Source organism: Enhydra lutris, unplaced genomic scaffold (assembly GCF_002288905.1).
Source record: "Enhydra lutris kenyoni isolate GAN:26980312 unplaced genomic scaffold, ASM228890v2 scaffoldscaffold34, whole genome shotgun sequence".
Classification (NCBI taxonomy): domain Eukaryota; kingdom Metazoa; phylum Chordata; class Mammalia; order Carnivora; family Mustelidae; genus Enhydra; species Enhydra lutris.
Window position 1 is genome coordinate 10,652,814 of NW_019154118.1, and position 21,867 is coordinate 10,674,680.

Consider the following 21,867-nt stretch of genomic DNA (forward strand, 5'->3'; position numbering starts at 1 on the left):
GCCAAAGCAGCACTAATTTTCATAAGAAAATACAGCTTTCTTTTAAAATTCTCTTTGTTCCTCTATAGAGGGATTTCCCCCCCCCCCATGGAGAAAGAAATGAGGTCAATAGAGTGTTGGACTTGGAATTAGAAGGCCCAAGTTGAAAACTCTCCCAAAATAGGAGCATCCTATTACTTTAGAGGGTTATTGGGAAGAATAAATTAATGCAAATGGATGTTTGCAGAATAGTATTGGGGGCCTAATACTATGTTTCCTCCTTTCTTTCTCTTTCTGTTCTTTCTCTCTCTCTTCCTTCCCTGTTTTCCTCTTATACTTTAGAGGGAACATTCACAGACTCTCAGCTCTTCCTGTGATCTCCATCATCATGAATGGCACCATCCTCTACTAAATTGCTTAGATCCCAAACTAGTTTTTTCCTTGATTCCTCTAACTTTGCTTTTCCTCCACACCTAAGTTATTAAGTATTGACAATTCTTCTTCTCCTCATGGCACTATCATTTGTCATCTGGAAACCAGCCTCCTGATTGGCCTTTCCCTCTCTTATCTTTACCCCTTGAAATCCACTCTCTGCATTGCAACCAAAAGGCTCTTTCCATGCTTTCAATAAGATCTCATTTACCTTAGTTTACTCTGTTCACTGAGGTTGTCTTCAGACATACCAAGCTTCATGGTACGTCAAACAAGGATCATATCTTAACCTTGATCATGTCTCCAGCCTGATTTTCTGTTATTATAACCCCCTCCTCTCTGCCTTTTCTCTGGTAATCTACTAAAGTCACACTGAGGTTCCCCAAATTTAATAATTGTTCTGTTGCACATTTTCCCACAAGCTCTTTCTCTCACCCTGGAACATCCTCATGTACCCTGTCCATCCTTCAGGTATTAGGTTATCCAGGACCTTTGGGAAGTCTTTTCTGGACAGAAGGGTGAGGTTAGATGACCTTCAGATACACACTGATAGCATTCTGTGCCTACCTTATTGAGGTACAGGTCCCATTGTACTGAAATTCTTTTCCCCTTCAAATGCAGTATCTGACTCTATTTATTTAGTTATAAGAAAACTTTAAGAAACTCATTTGCAGGAAAATTTAAAGTTAACTACAAGGGAGTAGGTTATGTAAGAAAGAGATATATTTCTCCAAGTTGGATTCTTAAAAATCTTAAGAAATCATTTGAAAATGTATAGAGTATTGTTGTTTATATTTTATGTTGTTAGTTACCATACAGTACATCATTAGTTTTTGATCTTGTGTTCCATGATTCATTGTTTGCATGTAATACCCAGTGCTCCATGCAATCTGTGCCTTCCTTAATACCCACCACCAGGCTCACCCATCCCTCCATCCTTGCTCCCTTCTGAAACCCTCAGTTTGTTTCTCAGAGTCCATAGTCTCTCGAGTATTTAGGGGGGATTCTCTTGTTTTTCTTTGCCTACCTTTCCTTGAAAATTCCTTTTGCTCATGTTTCCTCCATGGTTGATTGGTTATCTCATATATCTATCTATCTATCTATCTCTATTTTTCCAGCACACTCTTATTACCTGTTTCTAACCCTCTTTGTTTTCTGTTTATGCTTCAGACATCACCTGAAGGGAAATAGCCACCTAACCTGTTTTATAAAGTTTAAGTGCTCTGTTTTTTATTTCCCAGAGTGGAATAGTCAGGCCTGCCACAGTAATGAAAACAATTCTCACATGCTTTTGTCATTGCCTGATTATATGTCTTCTCTGTCAGGAAGGTCACCGTGTATATTTCCCAATACTTAGCAAAGTGTTTAGCACTTAGTAAAGGCTCAGAAAGTATTGGTGGGATGAATTAATGTTTGCTATATGACTTTAAATTTTGAGTCAAAAGGAGATATTTGAGGAGAAGAGTCACTCAAAGAGGTGTTAACACTTCTCCCTCCGAGAGTGAGTTTCTTAATACTTTGCTTTCATCTTCCTTTTCTTTTCCATCTTCTCTTAAGCACAGTGATGGAAAATAGAGATTGATTTAGTTTTATATAGATGGCTGTGTGTATTCAGGAAACTGGGAAAGGGAGGCATGCATTGGGCAGACTGCCAGCAGCAAGGTAGATTAAGCTCACAGTTTCTGGTGTGAGACTACCTGGGTTTAAATTTCAGGTCTGTAATCTGCTAATTATGTGATTCTGAAAAAGTTACTTAACATTTTAAGATATCTTTTTCCTCAATTCTAAAATGAGAAAAATAATACTATCTGCTTAGAAGGGTTTTTGCAAAGATCGTTATCCATTTGCTTGGGGTTCAAGCTGTAGTAAATGGGGTATAGTTCCGGGTTTGCCATTTCATTTCAGAGCCTCAGATTAGTAACCTGCAAAATAAAAGGCTTGGCTGGATTATACCAAGTATTCCATCTATTTAAAAAATCTTGTGATAATTGTGTCTCAGTTGTTGACTTATACACTACTAGAGTTGACTTGGAAAGTTGTGACTTGGGTATGTGTCAGAATTATTCAGGAAACACTTATAATTATGATCTCCTAGTTCCTTCTCAGACCTACTCAATTAGGGCAGGGTTCAGGAATATGCACCTTGAAAATTCTTTTCAAGTGGTTATGATGTTATTGTGTAGGTAACTGGTGATTTGGGTCTTTCCACTCTTAACATTCTGTGAATCTAAAACTGACTCTGGACAGGGAAATATGTGGACACTTATAACTTTACCAGAAAGGAGATTTTCTGGTGTCAGGAAAGTTAATTAAGTATTTGAAGAAGGGAAAAGGGGTCAGTAGTGTTCACTATTGCGCAGATGTTGAGAGAAGTAAGCATCAGAACAGGTCCTGTACTGAGAATTTACAAACTTGGCAAGTTTATGGAAATGGTAGAAGCAGAGACCCAACTTCAGTTGGTTAAGGAATAGAGGAAAAGGAGAACATAGAAAAATATACTTACCTTACTCACTTAAAACACATTAGAATAATAGGTCAGTTGAAAATACAAAACCTTAAACTAATCTCATGCACATTTAAGTATTTAGAATATGATAAAGTAGCATTTCAAATCAGTAAGGAAGTGTTAGATTGTTAATAAATACTGGTAAAACAATGTATTTTGTATTTAGAAAAAAAGTGCAGTTAGATATATACTCATGTATATACAAAAATAAATTCCATGTGTTCTAAAAATTAGATATAAAATTTTTTAACTATAAAAGAGCCAAAGAAAATGTATGTAACTATTCATCTAATCTAAGGGAAAAGACAGAAGAAACCATAAGAAATACTTTTTTTAACCCAATAGTGAAAATGTCTATAAATATAAGAATAACAAATAAAAGGTATTAATTTACACTCCTACTGTATGGTCAGTTATATTCTGGTGGCCCCCCCCCATTCCTACAAAATAACTAGATCCTGCATGAAATATAATACAACTTTTATATGTGGTAGATACCCTATGTGATCATTATTAACCTCCCTTAATAAGAGAAAAAAGGGTGGAACTTAACTAAACATTGCATGATTCTGCAACTAGTAAGGTGAGCACTCAACTTTGAACCCAGGCAATCCAGTTCCAGAATTCCTGCTCTTCACAACTTATATTGCCAATTTTATAAAGTACAAAAGAAGAAAAATTAAGTAATACATTTCATGACTTAAATACATAAAAAATACAACTATTACGAATACCAGGACATTTTAAACATAAAATTCTGTGTAGCAGTGATCTCTGGGCAGACCATAGGGATTAGAAAAGGTAAAACAGCACAAACATTGGTATTTGGTAATATTTTAGTTCTTCATATGGATCGTAGTTTCAAGTTTTTTATTTCATGACTATACTTTTTTAATTTACATTTATCTTATGTATATAAATTTTAAATGTCTAATATTGAAAACTAATTTTTAAGGCTTAAAATTAGAAGGTTGTTGCAAAACATGAGCCAATAATAAATATTCTTACAAATCAATAAGAAAGAGATCAATGTTCTCAGCATATAAGTAAAGGGGCAGATTATAAGAAAAGGCAATTGTTTAAGATAAAAGTACAAATGGTTAACAAGAACATGAAAAAATTCAGCCTTAAATTTAAAACAACAATGAGATGTAATTTTATTCTACCAAATTGGCAAAGATCTGAAAAATAGATCCAGTCCTGGCTGGTATTACAGACAAAAGGTATCTTGTATGCTTGTAATAGGAATGAAATGTATGACTTATTTGGATGACAGTATTAAAAAGATCTATGCATGTTTACTCCTTTGACCCTGCAATTGAGCATCAGGAGTTTATTCCAAAGAGATAATGAGTGATGTGTACAAAGATCTCCTCCTAGAGTAGGGAAACTTGAATGAATGTCATCCTGAAATCAGACTGGCATTCTGGCACTTCAGTCGCAGAGAATTCATTTAGGGCACCTGCGTGGCTCAGTTGGTTAAGTGCCCGACTCTTGATTTTGGCTCAGGTTATGATCTCAAAGTCATGAGGTGGCACCCCGCATGGGGCCTTGCACTGAGTGTGGAGTCTGCTTGAGATCTTCTCTCCCTCTCTCTTTGCCCCCCGCCCCGAACTTGCATGTACTCTCTCTCTAAAAATAAATAAATAAATAAAATATTTTTTTAAAGATTCATGTATAAAGGATTTCCAATGACCAAAATAATAAAACACAACTGCGAACCTCTGAAATTCACTGTTGAAATCAACTTAGGATTTTTGTTTATTAATAGACATTTTCATATTTACTTACATGGAATTTACATATTAAACAGACGTCTTTTCTTACTGTAGAATATTCTTCAAATTTTCATTGGTCTGAGAATATAGTAACCATTTCAAATCACAGGAAATATATTATAAAAGGAGAGAAATAGAAGAAGATATATTTTACTTAATATTTATCTGATAGCTAAAAGCTATCTTTACACTTCTTTTCTTCCCAATTCCTCCTGGGCTTTTCCAGCTGTAGTGACAAAATAAGTAAAATATAATTAATTTGTAGGCAAGTATGTTGATTGTTTCCCCCTTTATTTCTTAATTATAATTAAGTCTAAAACATGTGAATAGGGATGAAGGTGTTAGGCTGGAGTGTATTCTGGAACCTTAAAAATTTTTAAATGAATAAATTACAATACATATAGACATTAATCTAAGTATAGTTTGTGAGAAAGGAGAAACAACAATGTTCAACAGTATGCAACTGATTAAACAACATAGTAGAAGTATTCAATTAGAAACTATAGATTTTGAAATTAAATTGTAGAAAACATTAGCATGAAAAAATGTATATATACTGTACATTGCTTGGTAAAAAAGCAAATTGCAAATATATAAAGTATGATCTCAATTTTTTTAAAGATTTTTATTTATGTATTTGACAGACAGAGATCACAAGTAGGCAGAGAGGCAGCCACAGAGAGAGAGAGGGAAGCAGGCTCCCCACTGAGCAGAGAGCCCAATGTGGGGCTTGATCCCAGGACCCTGGGATCATGACCTGAGCTGAAGGCAGAGGCTTAACCCACTGAGCCACCCAGGTGCCCCATATGATCTCAATTTTCAATGTGCATTATATATATGTGTATGAATATAGGTATATAAATGTGTGTATACACACATATATTATGTACAGACATATGTATGTATATATGCATATTTTTTATTGGAAATCTGAAGCTTTACATGCATCTGAGGATATTGAGAATAACTATTGCACTTTGTATTGTTCTTATATTTTCCACAGTGGTCATACATTAGTTTTAGAAACGGAAGAAAAAACCCTGTAAGATGACAATGCAAACTATAAAACTAGAAGGTAATATAGGAGAAAACCTGGGTGACCTAGGGTTTGGCAATGCTTTCTTAGATACAACGCAAAAGGCACAATCTACATAAAAGGAACTGATATATTGGACCTCATTAAAATTTAAAATTTCTGCTCTATGAAATATACCATCAAGAGCATGAGAAGACAAGCCACAGCCTGGGAGAAAATATTTGCAAGAGGCATATCCAATAAAAGGCTGTTATCCAAAATATATGAAGAATTCTTAAAACTTAATAAGAAAACGAACACCTTGTTTTTAAAAAGTGAGCAAAAGATCTGAACAGGAGGCCTCAAGAGAAGATATGCAGATGGTAAATAAGCATAAAAAGATGCTTAACATCATACGTTTTTAGGGAATTGCAAATTAAAACATTAATTAGACACCTATTAGAATGGCTAAAATCCAAAACACTGGCAACACTAAATGCTGACAAGAATGGGGATCAACAAGAACTCTCATTCATTACTGGTAAAAATAGAAAATAGTATAGCTACTTTGGAAGACAATTTGGTGGTTTCTTACAAAACTGAATATACTTGAAGCATATGATTCAGCAATTGGGCTCCTTGATATTTACCCAAAGAAACTGAAAACTTATGTCTACACAAAAACTTACACCTGATGTTTATAGGAGCTTTATTCATAACTGCCAAAACTTGGAAGAAACCAAGATGTCCTTCAAAAGGTGAGTGGGTAAATAAACTGTGGTACATCCGTACAATGGATAATTATTCCACACCAAAAAGACATGAGCTATCATGTCACAAAAGACATGGAAGACCCATAAATGGATATATTACTAAGTGAAAGAAGACAGTCTGAAAAAGCTCCATACTGTATGATTCCAAATAAGTGGCAATCTGGAAAAGGCAAAGTATAGAGATAGTAAAAATATCAGTGGTTGCCACCAGGCTTGGGAGGAGGAAGAGATGCACAGGTGAAGCTCAGGAGATTTTTAGGGCAGTGAAACTACTTTGTATCCTACTATGATGGTAGTTACATGGGATTATATATTTATCAAACCCATGGCGTTACAACACAAAACCACCATAATGTACGTATGGATCTGGGGTGATAAGAGTGTGTCAGTATTGGTTTATCTGTTGGAATAAGTGCACCACTGTGCAGCATGTGGACAGTGGAGGAGGTTGTACATGTGTGTGGAAAGGGTATCTGGGTTCACAGATGGGCTGTACTTTCCATTCAGCTTTGTTATGAACCTAAAAGTACTCTAAAAAATAAAGTCTATTAAACAACAAAAGATAGGATTCATTATACTATTTTCTCTAATTGTGTATATATTTCAATTTTTTGTAATAAAATTGTTTTTCAAATAATGAAAAAAGCAACAAAAGAAGATAGTGCTAAGAGGGGAAGGAAAGACAAGGCAGATATGAAAGAACAAGGAATAGAACTATAGGAACTGTATTGAGGGACTTAGTTGAGCAGGTTGATAAGCTGAGAGGAAGTAGCCTGTAGGTAAGGAAGAAGCGGAGGCTCGAGAATGAACAGGAAGGATTGCCTGAGTAACATATCTGGCAGGCAGGGGAGATCACCTGGGAGGGTGGATTATCTTTGGACAACAGTGGAGATCTTTTGTACTATTTTCAGCACCTCCGGTTTCTCTTTCTCCATCAAATAAAAGGATTGCCAACCGCCAGGGGTGGCAACAGAGGTGGGACCTTGGGAAAGAGGGGAAGGTTTAAAATAAACCGTAGTAGGTGCTGAGTCTGACAGAGGTTGGGTTAGCTGAGATTAGAGACTTTGTGGGCACAGACTTGTAATGCTCGGAGCTGGGGGTAAATGACTGGAAAAGTCCACTTACTGTGAAAGCAGTACCAAAAGAAGGTCTTTCAGAGGTTGAAAAGCAGAAGCAAGAAGTCTACCTGTGCTCTACTTGGGCATCCACATACTAATTTACATACTATTAATACAACTCAATGAAAATTCATTTTGGACATTTTTCATGAAACAATGTTTAGTTTCCCTAAATCACTGTACTTATGCAATTTTACAAGTTTGTGTGATTTTGGCTGACAATAAATATGTCCTAACTATTGGATCTGTTTAATAGTGTTTCTATTGAGTCCATTTATACAATTTAAGACTCACTTTATTTAGCCATGAGTGTGAATTGCCATGATTCTCCCCCAACCACAAGGTACCCAGCATCTCTTCAAAAGGCACTCTTGGAAATTAAGTCTCCAAGGGGATTTTCTATTTCATGAGCTGAATTATTATCAAATATTTGCTCTTAATAATAAAAATAAAAGCCAAGTAGCAGATAAACAGTGTGCCATTACAATATGATAAAAATGAATACAATAAATACACTGTACTACCGTTATCATACATTTCCATAGCTTTCAGGTATAAATATTATGCTGAAGGACCTAAACTGAGCTCCATGCACAACAGACATCAATGTACAAAAAATATACATACAGCACTTACTGTACAATTCTGTTGTATTGTAACTGTATTTTTGTGTAACAATACTGGTACTTTGTTTTCAGAGCAGTGGTAGCCTATGATGCATATTTATTCTAAAACTTAACATTGTAATCTCATTTTAAGGGAGAACCTTTATAAGCCAACAAGAATAGAGAACTAGAAAAAGGGGTCCAGGAACCAGGGTGGGGTGAGGAAAGGGTATTTTATGTAATGGAAGAAATTCTGAATGACAAGGACTCAGCTACACTCCTTGCTGGCTATGCAGAATTGACAAGTCATTTTATTTCTCTGCATCATGCACTTATCATCACTCACAGCCTGAAGTTTGGTAACATGATAGCCATATTTCTCAATGAAAATTAATAAATTGGCACTCACCTGAATTTTTTCATTTCTTGTGATCCAGGTAACTGTGACTCTTTCATAATGTTGGTGTGGTGACAAAAATAACATATTGGTTTTGAAAATTGAGAGACCTTGTAGTCTTGTTCACCATGAGAGTCTTCTAGAGTGAAGCCTCCTGAAAGAAGGAAGAATTATTCTATCTCCTTCTCATTCACCCCATCTTAGGTGAGGCCCCTTTTAGAGAGCAGAAGAGATGGACGCGGTGGAAGAATCCAATAAAGAAAATAATAATTTCAAATGAGATTTCTCATTAGGAAGTAGAAAATAGAAGTGCTTCTCACACTCATTCCTTTTTTTTTATTGTGGTGTTAGTCACCATAAAATACATCATTGGTTTTCGATGCAGTGTTCCAAGATTCACTGTTATGTACAACACAAACAGTGCTCCATTGAATACATGCCCTCCTTAACACCCACATCCTCCTTAACACCCACATCCAGGCTCACCCATCTCCTCACCTCCCTCCTGCCTAAAATCCTCAGTTTGTTTCTCAGAGTCCACAGTCTCTCATGGTTTGTCTCCCCCTCTGATTTCCCCCAATTCACTTTCTTTTCCTTCTCCTAATGTCCTCCATGTTACTCTTTATGTTCCACAAGTAAGTGAAAACATATTATAATTGACTTTCTCTGCTTGACTTATTTCATTCAGCATAATCTCCTTCAGTCCTATCCATGTTGATGCAAAAGTTGGGTATTCATCCTTTCTGATGGCTGAGTAATATTCCATTGTAGCTATAGGCCACATCTTCTTTATCCATTTGTCTATTGAAGGGTATCTCAGCTCTTTCCACAGCTTGGCTATTGTGGACATTGCTTCTCACACTTATTTCATTTGAACATTAGAATTTGCAATTTCTTGCAATTTGATTTAACTTTTGTGAGATGGAATCCCTTTGGAAGTTGATATGGAAAATGAATTTCTTTCATCACTTACAGAGGAGCCCTAAAAAATTCCCTGTGAAAATAAAAACATTTAATAAATCCATGAGGTCCTCATCTCCTTCAGGACATAAATGAGATTTATCTTGTGGGGTTCTTTTTGTTTTGTTTTGTTTTGTTTTACTGAGTAATAATGGTTCTTCTTTCATAAGCAAGCAGATTGGGAATAAATATAGGGACTCATTAGATTAACTGCATTTGGGGAGGGAATTCTAAGTGAAAGTTATACAATCAAGGGTTGGATATTAGACAACACACTACTACTCTTTCTTGCCTCTTTCTCCACCATGTTAAAACTTCTTATTGCCTGATGGTTATTCAATAGTTAAAATTAATTGATCTTTCCCTTAGTTAGTGAGCCTGAACTGCAGCAAAGTGTAACCAGATCACATATTAGTTATTGCTGGAATTTTATGACTATCAATCTCTATACTATATTAAATGGAAAGAAAGTTCATTGGCCAAATAGGTAGACATAAGGGATAATTAAAATATCATTACATTTACAAAACAAGATTCAGAGAAAAATATACCAATAAGTTAGCATACAGAAATACATTCATTTATTCACTCAAATAGTAATTATTCAGCACGTCTTAACTATTTATCCCTGTGTCCTAGGTTCTGGGTTACAAAGGTACATGAGGAAGATGGAGGGTCCTGGCCTTCCCAGAGCTTATTAACTAATCAGTGTTTGTTTGTTTTTTTTTTTTACCTTTCAAAGCTATGTCCCCTAAAATGTTTTAAATTCTTCTTCATTTACCTAGAAGATAAGAGGTTTTTGTAGGATCCAAATTTTTATAATCTCTATTATGAAAACAGTGGGTCTATTGAGTATGTGTTTTCAAATAGCATATATTTTATAAGTAACTCCTCTTACCTAGTACCTAGTTAAGAATCCCACTATCTAGTTAGCAATGACATCTAGATAGTATGTATTTTACTTATCTGACTTAATTTATAACAGCTATTATTTTTTGTTTGCTTCCCCTGTTAAGGGTCTCTTTCTGTCTCTCAAATATAATAGCAAAAATGTAGTGGATCTGCCATCCATCCAACTGAAAGATTGTGCATGAGGAAGAGAAATTTGGTCTAGGTGTGATCCCAGTCTAGGTGTGATCCAAATCTTCACTTGCCATTTGTTCTTCTTTCTCTACCTTTTGTAATGATCTCATTCATCCTATGTAACTTCAACACTTCTATTCAGGTAACTTTCTCTTTTATTTTGCTGACCCTGTCCTTTGCAACACACCACCATGCTATCACTACCATCATAATCATTTAATAAGTTTCTGTGGTATGACAAATACTTTGTAAGATTGTTTGAACACAACACAATACTTTCCTTGAAGAAACTTATGGTCTTGAGGGAGGGACAGTAAAGCAAACACATGGACAAATTCAATACACTGTGGGAATTTTCTCTAGGGGTGTCAAACACATGGATGTACAGAAAGGGGGTCTAACTCAGTCATAGAGGACAGTGAAGTTTTCTTGGAAAATGACAGGTAAGTAGAGTTCTGAGTCAGAACTTAACTACTTATGTTTTATCATTTTTTTTATCAAAGAGTTCTTAACCCATGGTCTATAAAACATTCATTTGTTTTTATATTTTACTAGAACCTGTCTACTTATGGAAGGAGCAGTAGTCTTAACAGAATTGGGATGGGAGAAGGGGTATATTTTCATGTGCCTAATGGTACACACAAGAATGAGGGTTGTGTCCTCATTCTTCACATTAACAATAGTTAATTCACCAACATTCCCCCTAAACTAGTTTCTGCTAGTCTCTGCTCATTTTTATTAATGAAAATGCCATTCGCCTAGTTTCCAAAAATCCAAAAACATGGTGATTTTGAACTTCTTCCTCATGATCTGTATCTCATATTTTCCACATCATGTGAAGTCTTCTTTTGTTTCCCAAGTCACAATTACCTCATTACCTAACTACAGGATTTCTCCTAAAGTTCTGTCTCATGTTCTCTTCTGATTCAATCTGCACCACTCTTGGGTTCTTTTTCTTTTTCTTTTTTTTATAAAAGTGGTTTAATTATGTCATTCTGCTATCCACCATTCTTTAATGTCTCCTCATAATATTAAGGCCAATTCTAGGAAAAAGCAATCAAATCTCTGATTTGATTGAATAAATTAATTCAATCTGATTAAAATAGAGCAGTCATTCCTCTCCCCAATACCTTGTGTTTTTCTGACTCCATACCTTGCCTCCTATTGCTAATTTTTCCTTCTGACCGTTCCACTGGTCAAAACATCAACTTCAAAATTTCTCTGTCCAGACTTCCCAATTTATTAATAAAATTTCCTTCTAAAGTGAAGATATACTTCTTTGTATTCTCACTGTAGTCTTTCTGTAGGTCAGAAGTTGTCACTGCAAATGCTGGGGTCTCAAATGTCACTCAAGAAGTCTAGAGAATGCCAATCTGTGTGATATTTCATGGGTGAGACATGGCTCAGAAAAGGTCAGTTTTCCTCTATTTGGCTCTAAGGTTAAAATGTAAAAATTAACATAAACACAAGAATAATAACACTATAATAATAAGATAAAACTAACAATATAATAATATACTACTTTAATAAATATTATAAAGGGTATATAATATCTTTTATTATTATAAAGGATATAATATCCTTTATAATAATAATACAATATAATAGGAAATAACAGTGGAGAGGCACAGCAAAATCAAAAGCTGGCTACTTAGGGTCCCTGGGTGGCTCAGTTGGTTAAACATCTGCTTTTGGCTCTGGTTGTCATCCCAGGGTCCTAGGAGTGAGTCCTGTGTCATGCTCCATGGGAAGCCTGCTTCTCCCTCTAACTTTTTCTCTCATGAATAAATAAATAAAATCTTTTTTTTTTTTTTAAAGCTGGCTATTTAAACAACTAATAAGATAAAAATTTCTGGCAAGGTAAAAAAAAAAATCAGTACTTCTTGGGGCACCCAGGTGTCTTAGTTGGTAAGTGGCTATCTTCAGCTCAGGTCATGATCTCAGAGTCCTGAGATCAAGCCCCGCATGGGGCTCCCTGCTCAGCAAGGGGAGTTTGTCTCTCCCTGTCCCTCTGCCTGCTGCTCCGCCTGCTTGTGCTCTCTCTTTCTCTCTCTCTCTGTCAAATAAAAAAATAAAATTTTTAAAAAAAAATCAATACTTTTATTTTATTTTATTTTATTTTCAGCATAACAGTATTCCTTGTTTTTGCACCACACCCAGTGCTCCATGCAATCCGTGCCCTCAGAATAAGATGCAAATATATATTAAGAATGGAAAATGGAGAAATAACTTAAAATGTCAGATGCAATAAAAAACCATGCTGAGAATACCACGAATTTTACATAAAAAAAAATTGAAAACAGATGCAGTAGGTAACTTTATGTAAAAACACAACTTCACCAAAAACTCATTTACAAAGGGGCCTGAATAAACCTATAATTAATAAAGAAATCAAATCAGTAGTTTGAAATCTCTGTCTCTCCAAAAAATGCTAAACTAGTTTTACATGTAAGTTCTCACTTAAATACAAAAATAGATTAACTTATGTGACTATCTTTGTGGAGCAGAAATAGAGGGATTGCTTTCTGAAATTGTTACAATACCATTCATTTCTCAACCAAAAAAGAATAATATGAGAAAGGAATATTAATAGGGCAATCTCACATGTTTGGAAGGGTTAGAAATTTGCTCTCATTTTTATGCTACAGAAATATTCAAATTATCTGGCATTTTTGTCACAAAGTATGAAGTTGGGATTTGAACAGGTGACCTAAGCTAATTAAAATACTGAACTCATTCATTACTCAAAAGGACATTTTAATTAGACTTGTTCCAGAACCAGCTGTATTGAAGGCCCTATGTTCTCTTACTGATTTTATGAGAGCAAACAGATGGACTATTTAACAGAAACAATTCAGGGGCTTTCCTAGACAACAAATTCTTTAGGGGCTGAGAACTAGAGTTCAGACCAAAAAGATATTTGGTGGGAAGAACAATATTTAGCAAAAACACTTTGTAAATTCTAAGATATTGTAGAAGAGAAAGTATGTTTTATTATTGATTTTTTACTAACAGAGACTAATCCCTTGGGTGATGAGATCTTTTTGAGATCATACAGAGCTCTAATTTGTTTTGTTTTGTTTTCATTAATTGTGTAATGTGCAGAGCCCAATCTTGAGAGATTTGTATACCTTTGGGAATTAGTTGTATATTTCTAAGCCCACCTCAACATTTGCAAATAGTATCAGGGTCCAGTTTTTGAATGTCTTAAGATAGGTGGATATCAGCTTCTTGATAGATTGGAGAAAAAAGTTCTATGTGTTTGGATTGGCTCTATTTAAATGCTCTAATCATTTCTTTTTCAAGATGTTAGATTAATAGTATCAGTTAGCTACATGGCACTAAATGTGTCCTAGTTTTTTTGTTGTTTTTTTAATAACCTCCATTAACTGAAAAAATACTTCTATGAGTTAGGTTTTACAGATGAGGACATGGAGTCACAGGTGATATAATTTGCTCAATGTTACACAATTCCAAGTGGCAAAGCCAAGATTTGATCCTAGGTAGACTGGCTTCAGGTGGTATTAAAGCTATATTCATTTATTTTTTGAGGGTGTATTCATTTACTTTTTTAAAAAAAAAAAAAAAGACTTTTTTTACTTATTTGAGAGAGAGAGAGAGAGACAGCACATAGGAGGGAGGGGACGGGTGGAGTGAGAGAGAAGCTGACTCCACGCTGAATAAGGAGCCATACTGAGTACTGCATCCCAGGACCCTGAGATCGTGACCTGAGCCCAAGGCAAAGGCTTGACTCACTGAGCCACTCAGGTGCCCCTATTCATTCACTTCTAAGCAACTGCAAAAAAATTACACTGCAAGACAGGTTGACTGCTCTGAAAATTTCCCTGGAGAAGGTAATCCTGAACTTTACATGTGCTTATTTATTTACCTTTCGTCCGTATGTACACTGGATCACTTAGTTTTCTTGATTTGATTTCCCATTATCTCCATTTGGTTTTCAGTGTTTCCTGTCAGTGAGCCAAACAATGTGCGCAGAGCCTAATATTTGAATGCCCTTTTGTCCTGAAATCTATTACATTGGTTTAACTGCAAGATCTTTCTTGTGCAGATGGCTTTTGCTTGTTAAATGGTGTCCAATCAAAGGTATAATCACCAAATGTAGTACTCAATTGTTAAACTTAAGTTGTTGGGCTGTGAGCCATGGTTGTTAAAGTTTTAGAAATTGGTGAGAATATGTAGATGTGGAACGATCTACATGTTTAGTTAAACTGACATCACTTAATGACCTCATCTTTACTGGCCTGGACAGTTTGCTGCCACAGCTGTTCTACGAGAGCAAAAACAGAGTTGGCATAATTGCCAAAACAGTTCCTTCTTAACTCTAGATCATGATGTCCTGGTTTTCATAGCTTCTAATATGAGCACCCAGCTCTTGACAATTCTTCCAAAGTCACTGTAAGAACCCTCGGAATCTCCTGACCTCTTTGCTTCTTGAATTACAACTGTTAAAGATTTTTGCTTTTCTGGTTGAAAGAGAGTGCTCTTCTCCGGAAGACCCAGGAACAAGTGCTGCTTTTCTCACTGAATACATTCGTCCACCCTCCCATTCATGCTCCCTGGGTAAGGATGCCTGCTGCTTTGGGGATCTTTGGAATGGTACAAAGTAAACTCAGAATGTACTTTATAAATACAAGAAATAATAAAGACAATAGTAACTGATAATTACATCATAGCTTAAAATTTTTCAAAGCTCAGTACGGATCTTTTAGTCTTCATAACTACTGTTTTTCATAACTAATTTTTTAATAGAAGAGGGAACAAAGATTCAGAAATGGTAAATGACTTGCTCTAATCACACAGACTCTACACCACATGCTTTTAGCCCATTCTTCTGCCTCCAGATAAGATGCCTTTCTATTTATGTCACCAGAGGATCATAGGGTAAAAGATTTGAAATTGACAAAGATTTCATTCTGATGAAAGTCATAGAGATGTTCTGCAACATTTGCTTTAGATAAAGTAATAAACACAGGAATATGTCCTTTCCACAGTGTTTGAATCCCATGAAAAATTAAATTTCATTCTCTATCCAGAAGCTTGAACTTTATGAATTCTCTTTTCTCAACAAAAATATTTACTTTATCAGAGCCCAGAAGGACAGCTACATTCCCAAGAATATTTGAGATTCTGATATTCAGCCAATTTTATTATTGTCTCTTGAATGATGTTAAATTATAGAAAGGAAAGTAACAATGGGATTTCTCCAGTAACTATAACACTGTATTCTGATTCCTACAACAAATTATTTCTGTAGATGTTATTAAATGTTATCTTTCTAGTGTGAGAAAATGACAGATTCATATCTGCCCTAGAGAATTCTATTTAAAAAGTAGGAGTATGCAGGAAGATTTACATATCTCTGTTAAATAAAAGAAAACTTTATTTTTAAATTTTAAATAGGCACATACTTGTATTTATAATTAGTATACTATATATATATATATACACACACACATATATATCCCTAATATATTTATTTATATTTTAATACTGCATGTTTTATGGGTAACTTGATGAAGTGTCTGTTGAGTAATATTCTTATATCCATGAACCACCAGGTATTTTCCTTAGATATTCATTCATGCTTCCTAAGGATGGGGGCCGACACTTTTCTATCTACACTATGCTTGTATTATAAAACTTCAAAAACAGTACCATTGTAGGCCACTAACCACAGGGGTGAAGAATTGGGAGGGAAACAAAGTAGTGTCTTTCATTCTCTTTCATTAGGTTTAATAACCTCTCATTTCCAGTGATATCTCACATATGTAAATACCTTATTATCCTTGTCCAGCTTTGAAGTGCTTCATTTATTGACTTACTCTGATAGGAAATTTAAATATTGCATTTCATACTTCCTCATCTTTTTCAGCTGATGATATTAAAAATAAATAAATGTTCTTCTGGTGATTTGGAGCAATCATTTTTATGCACAGGAACTATTTTGTATATGTATCTATGTTTTTTTTTTTTAAGATTATTTATGTATTTGAGAGAGAACGAGAGGGAGAGAGGGGAAAAGCAGACACCACACTGAGTGTGGAGCCCGATGCAGGGCTTGATCTTACGACCCTGAGATCATGACCTGAGCAGAAACCAAGAATCAGATGCTTAACCAACTGAGCCACCCAGGCACCACATATATCTATGTTTTTAATGTTTGCATTTTCTGGAGTCCTAGATAACTATGCAGTGTGAGGAATGTTTATCTGTTTTGTTTTATTTTTTGCTTTTATTTATTTTTTTTTAATTTTATTTTTTATAAACATATAATATATTTTTATCCCCAGGGGTACAGGTCTGTGAATCACCAGGTTTACACACTTCACAGCACTCACCATAGCACATACCCTCCCCAATGTCCATAATCCCAACCCCCTCTCCCAACCCCCCTCCCCCCATCAACCCTCAGTTTGTTTTGTGAGATTAAGAGTCACTTATGGTTTGTCTCCCTCCCAATCCCATCTTGTTTCATTTACTCTTCTCCTACCCCCTTAACCCCCCATGTTGCATCTCCTCACCCTCATATCAGGGAGATCATATGATAGTTGTCTATCTCCGATTGACTTATTTTGCTAAGCATGATACCCTCTAGTTCCATCCACGTCATCACAAATGGCAAGATTTCATTTCTTTTGATGGCTGCATAGTATTCCGTTGTGTATATATACCACATCTTCTTTATCCATTCGTCTGTTGATGGACATCTAGGTTCTTTCCATAGTTTGGCTATTGTAGACATTGCTGCTATAAACATTCGGGTGCACGTGCCCCTTCGGATCACTACGTTTGTATCTTTAGGGTAAATACCCAGCAGTGCAATTGCTGGGTCATAGGGTAGTTCTATTTTCAACATTTTGAGGAACCTCCATGCTGTTTTCCAGAGTGGTTGCACCAGCTTGCACTCCCACCAACAGTGTAGGAGGGTTCCCCTTTCTCCGCATCCTTGCCAGCACCCTGACTTGTTAATTTTAGCCATTCTGACTGGTGTGAGGTGATATCTCATTGTGGTTTTGATTTGTATTTCCCTGATGCCGAGTGATGTGGAGCACTTTTTCATGTGTCTGTTGGCCATCTGGATGTCTTCTTGCTTTTATTTTTTAAAATAGCTTTCTGGAGACCTCTTTTCTTGCTGTTAAACTGTTTTTCTTGCTATGCGCAGCTTTTTTAAACAGATTTCTCACATCTTCCTTCTACTTTTAAATTTGCTGCCTTCATTCTGATCTCATCCATGTTTCCTAAAATTATTTCTTAAGAAAAATAATGATTTGGTACTAAGAAAGGATGAGTGTGGACTGATAAGTGAGTAAACTTTAATAAATGGATATTGTGACATTTATATTAATGTCTTCAAGGTGCTTTTACTCATCTTCAGTTTTTTGGCAATATTGAAAAGTTTAAGTCAGTAGATAAGTATCTCCAGATTATTGAGATATTACTGTATATCTGTTGCTTTCCTCTATCTATTGAGCTCCCTTGAAACCTGACCTAATGGTCTTTGTTTGCTCTGACACATCAGCAATTTTAGTCTCCAAATCAGCCAAAATACCTCTACAGTCACAGAGAGATAGATTTGTCCTGGTTCTGACTTCTGGACAACGCTCCCTCGTGGTAATAGTTTCAATATTATTTGGGATTATAGAAGAAATTTTAGTCAGTTTATGTGTGAGCCTATTAAAAAACTATGGTATCCACTAAGTGGATTTCAACCCCAAATGCCCTCCCTCTCTCCAGACTCACTTTCATGGCTTCTGCATGAATAATGAAAACACCAGACATCAGCCATATTCCCATGGATCGTTGGATAACTTCAGAGCATTTATCTGATGATGGTCAAATCTCATCACCATTGCTAATTAGGCTGCTTAAAGATGCATCCTGGCAACTCTGACTCTGTTTCTCTTAGGTTATTATCTAATTTCCTGAATTAGATGGCTCTCTTCTCATGTGTTCTCAAAGATAATAATAGAATTAAGCCTTTAAATCAACACATATTGAGCAACTTAAGTATGTTGTGGAAGGCAGAAAAAAATAGACTGCCACAAAGTTTCATAAATTTTTGTTTGTGATCATGGAGAATGATCACATGTTGCATATTTTTCATGCAAAATAAAAAGCAAACTATCACTCTGGAGTTTTTCCTCCATTGATATTTTTTTCTTTTTTTTTTTTTTTTTGGAAATTGGAATTTAAGGTCATATCAAGGTCTAGATACAACATGGATTCTTTCTTGAGTATCATAAATTAAAGGAACATTTTATACGATTCAACATGCCTCAGTGAAAAATTATCACACTTTTCCTCAGATAATAAAAACATAACAAGTAAAGCAGGAAATCCTTTTCCCTGAATCCTCTGCTTGGGCTTTAGGGAAAACTAAGTCAGGGAAGGAGAAATTGTCCTGTTCTGAGCTGTAGCTTTTAGAGAAAGGTCAATGAGAGTTTAGTAATGGACAACAGGGAAGAATTAGGGAGGGAAGTTGCACTTTGTTGATTGTTCAGGACCTACATGTGAACGCCAATCTTACTTCTCTGCTGTTTCTTGAACAAGAAAGGTTTAAAATACAGTTTAAGCATAGACTTTAGCCCCACATTTCTGTCAACCTCATCTACACTGAAAGGACTTCCTGGCCCACTGAAGTTTTCTATCCATTGGACAGAGTGGGAGAACCAGGGTCTGAATTGATTAAAGCTGTTTCTATAATTTTGCCTTTTGTATTCATCATCTCTTTATAAAAGCCTTTTACATTTCTGAGTTCTCAGTTTTAGAGAATATTCATTATGTCAACTCCTATAGGTGAGTTGAAAAATTGAAACAGACTATTTTTAGATCACCAGAGCTAGACTCAAAGCCATGTTGGAACCAAGACTGAAAGTTCTGTTGATCTATGCCCAGAGAAAGAGGATGAACAATTTTCTCTGAATGATATTAATGAAAAACTAATTAGGTTTTGAAAGTATGTGCTTTCTTTGAAAGTGAGGTAGATAGGGGCTTAAGCCTAGGAGCAAAATGAAAGGCTTCTGACTTAGAGAGGAGCATTTGAGAGTGTTAGGTGAAAACAACGTTCTGGGTTACACTTGTGGTCTTTGTCCTCAACCTTTTAAATCCCTGGAAAGGATCAAGTCATGAGACCGGTGAGGAACGGAACCAATCAAAACATAGCATGTCATTCTGATTTGGGAATCAGAAAAAAAACTAATGCACCTATTTTCTCTTATTTCTTTCTACAGATTATATCTTGTATGGCTACTTCCAATCATTCCTCCATGACTGAGTTTATCCTTGAAGGGTTAACAAAACGTCCAGAGCTTCAATTGCCTCTATTCCTACTGTTCCTTGGAGTGTATGTGGTCACAGTGTTGGGGAACCTGGGCATGATTTTCTTAATTGCCATCAGTTCTCAACTTTATTCTCCAATATATTATTTTCTCAGTCATTTGTCATTCATTGATCTCTGCTACTCCTCTGTCATTACCCCAAAAATGCTGGTGAACTTCATATCAGAGAAGAATATTATCTCCTTTGTGGCATGCATGACTCAGCTTTATTTCTTCCTTATTTTTATAATTGCAGAAGGCTACCTTCTGACTACCATGGCATATGACCATTATGTAGCCATCTGTAGCCCACTGCTTTACAATATTATCATGTCCCATAAGATCTGCTCCATAATGATGGCTGTGGTATATTCACTGGGGTTGTTTGGGGCTACAGTCCATACTACCCGCATGTCAGCATTGTCCTTCTGTGGGTCTCATGTAGTCAGTCATTATTTTTGTGATATATTCCCCTTGTTGACTCTCATTTGCTCCAGCACCCACATCAATGAGATACTGTTGTTTATTATTGGAGGGGTTAATACCTTAGCACGTACACTGGCTATACTCATCTCTTATGCTTTCATTCTTTTGAGTATTCTCCGTATTCGCTCTGCTGAGGGACGGTCCAAAGCCTTTGGTACTTGTAACTCCCATCTCATAGCTGTGGGTATCTTTTTTGGGTCTATCACATTCATGTATTTCAAACCCCCTTCTAGCAATACTATGGAACAGGAGAAGGTGTCCTCAGTGTTCTACACCACAGTGATCCCCATGCTGAATCCCATGATCTACAGCCTGAGGAACAAGGATGTGAAGAATGCACTGAGAAAGTTGGTTGAGGGAAGGTAGTCATGCTGACAAAGGGCATTTTCAGAGGGAGCAAGAGAAAAATGAACCAGATGAAATGTTGTCATAGGCTCCATGTAATTTTTTTCTCTCTTCCAGAGATAAAATTCACCATTATTTATAAAACATGCATTCTATACTTGAGAATGATTGAGACATTTTTAGAGATTACCAAACAATAGAATTTTCTGATAGTCAATCTTTGGAAATTTTATGTTTATTAGAGGAACAAATGTTGGCAGAAGAGGGAGGACCAATCAACATCAATAGAATATCTGAGGATATTATTAATATTATATTAAACTAAATATCAATTTTGAAGGCGCTTAATAACTAGAGAGTGAGTTAGGGGTTGTGTTTGAAGAAGGATGATGTTAATTGATTAAAAATTCCTAGAGGGCAGGAGAAGAGGTGTATTTGTTTATATATTTATTTATTACAGATGAACATAGGGAAAGGGAAAGAAAAATAAAATATGATGAAAACAGAGAGAGACATACCATAAGAAACTTAACTATAGAGAACAAACTGAGGGTTACTGGAGGGGCAGGGAGTGGAGAGATAGGGTAACTGGGTGATAGGCATTAAGGAGAACAGTTCATGTAATGACTACTGGTGTTATATTCAACTGATGAGTCACTAAATTCTACCTCTGGAACTAATAGTACTCTGTACATTAATTAAATTGAATTTAAATGAAATTATTATAAAAAAGAGTATACCTAATACAAAGAACTTTTTTACCTGTATTGACTCTATTGTCATCAAAAATCCTAATTCTCTGCAATTAAACAGTTTCTCCTCTACTCTATTCATTTTTGTAGATGTATTGAATCTTATATTACCCATGTATATTTTAATCTCATTGAATATATCCATCACTCCAGTTTCCAGATGTTTTTGTGAATCATGATTTTGTTATCCATTAAATTAACAACTTCACGGTATCTGCAAGTCTGATTCAAACTTCTTTGAGTTTGAAACTTCAGGGCACCTGGGTGGGTCAGTCTATTAAGTGTCTGACTTCAACTCAG

The 21,867-nt window shown here is 35.6% G+C and overlaps 1 protein-coding gene across 1 annotated transcript; it reads left to right on the top strand.

Annotated features, from left to right (window-relative positions):
* Positions 1–19,903: 19,903 nt before the first annotated feature.
* Positions 19,904–20,836, top strand: LOC111153843 (olfactory receptor 8D2). The gene has a single exon (XM_022513109.1). It carries the CDS (start codon positions 19,910–19,912, stop codon positions 20,834–20,836), a length of 927 nt encoding a protein of 308 aa, XP_022368817.1. The 5' UTR covers positions 19,904–19,909.
* Positions 20,837–21,867: the final 1,031 nt, after the last annotated feature.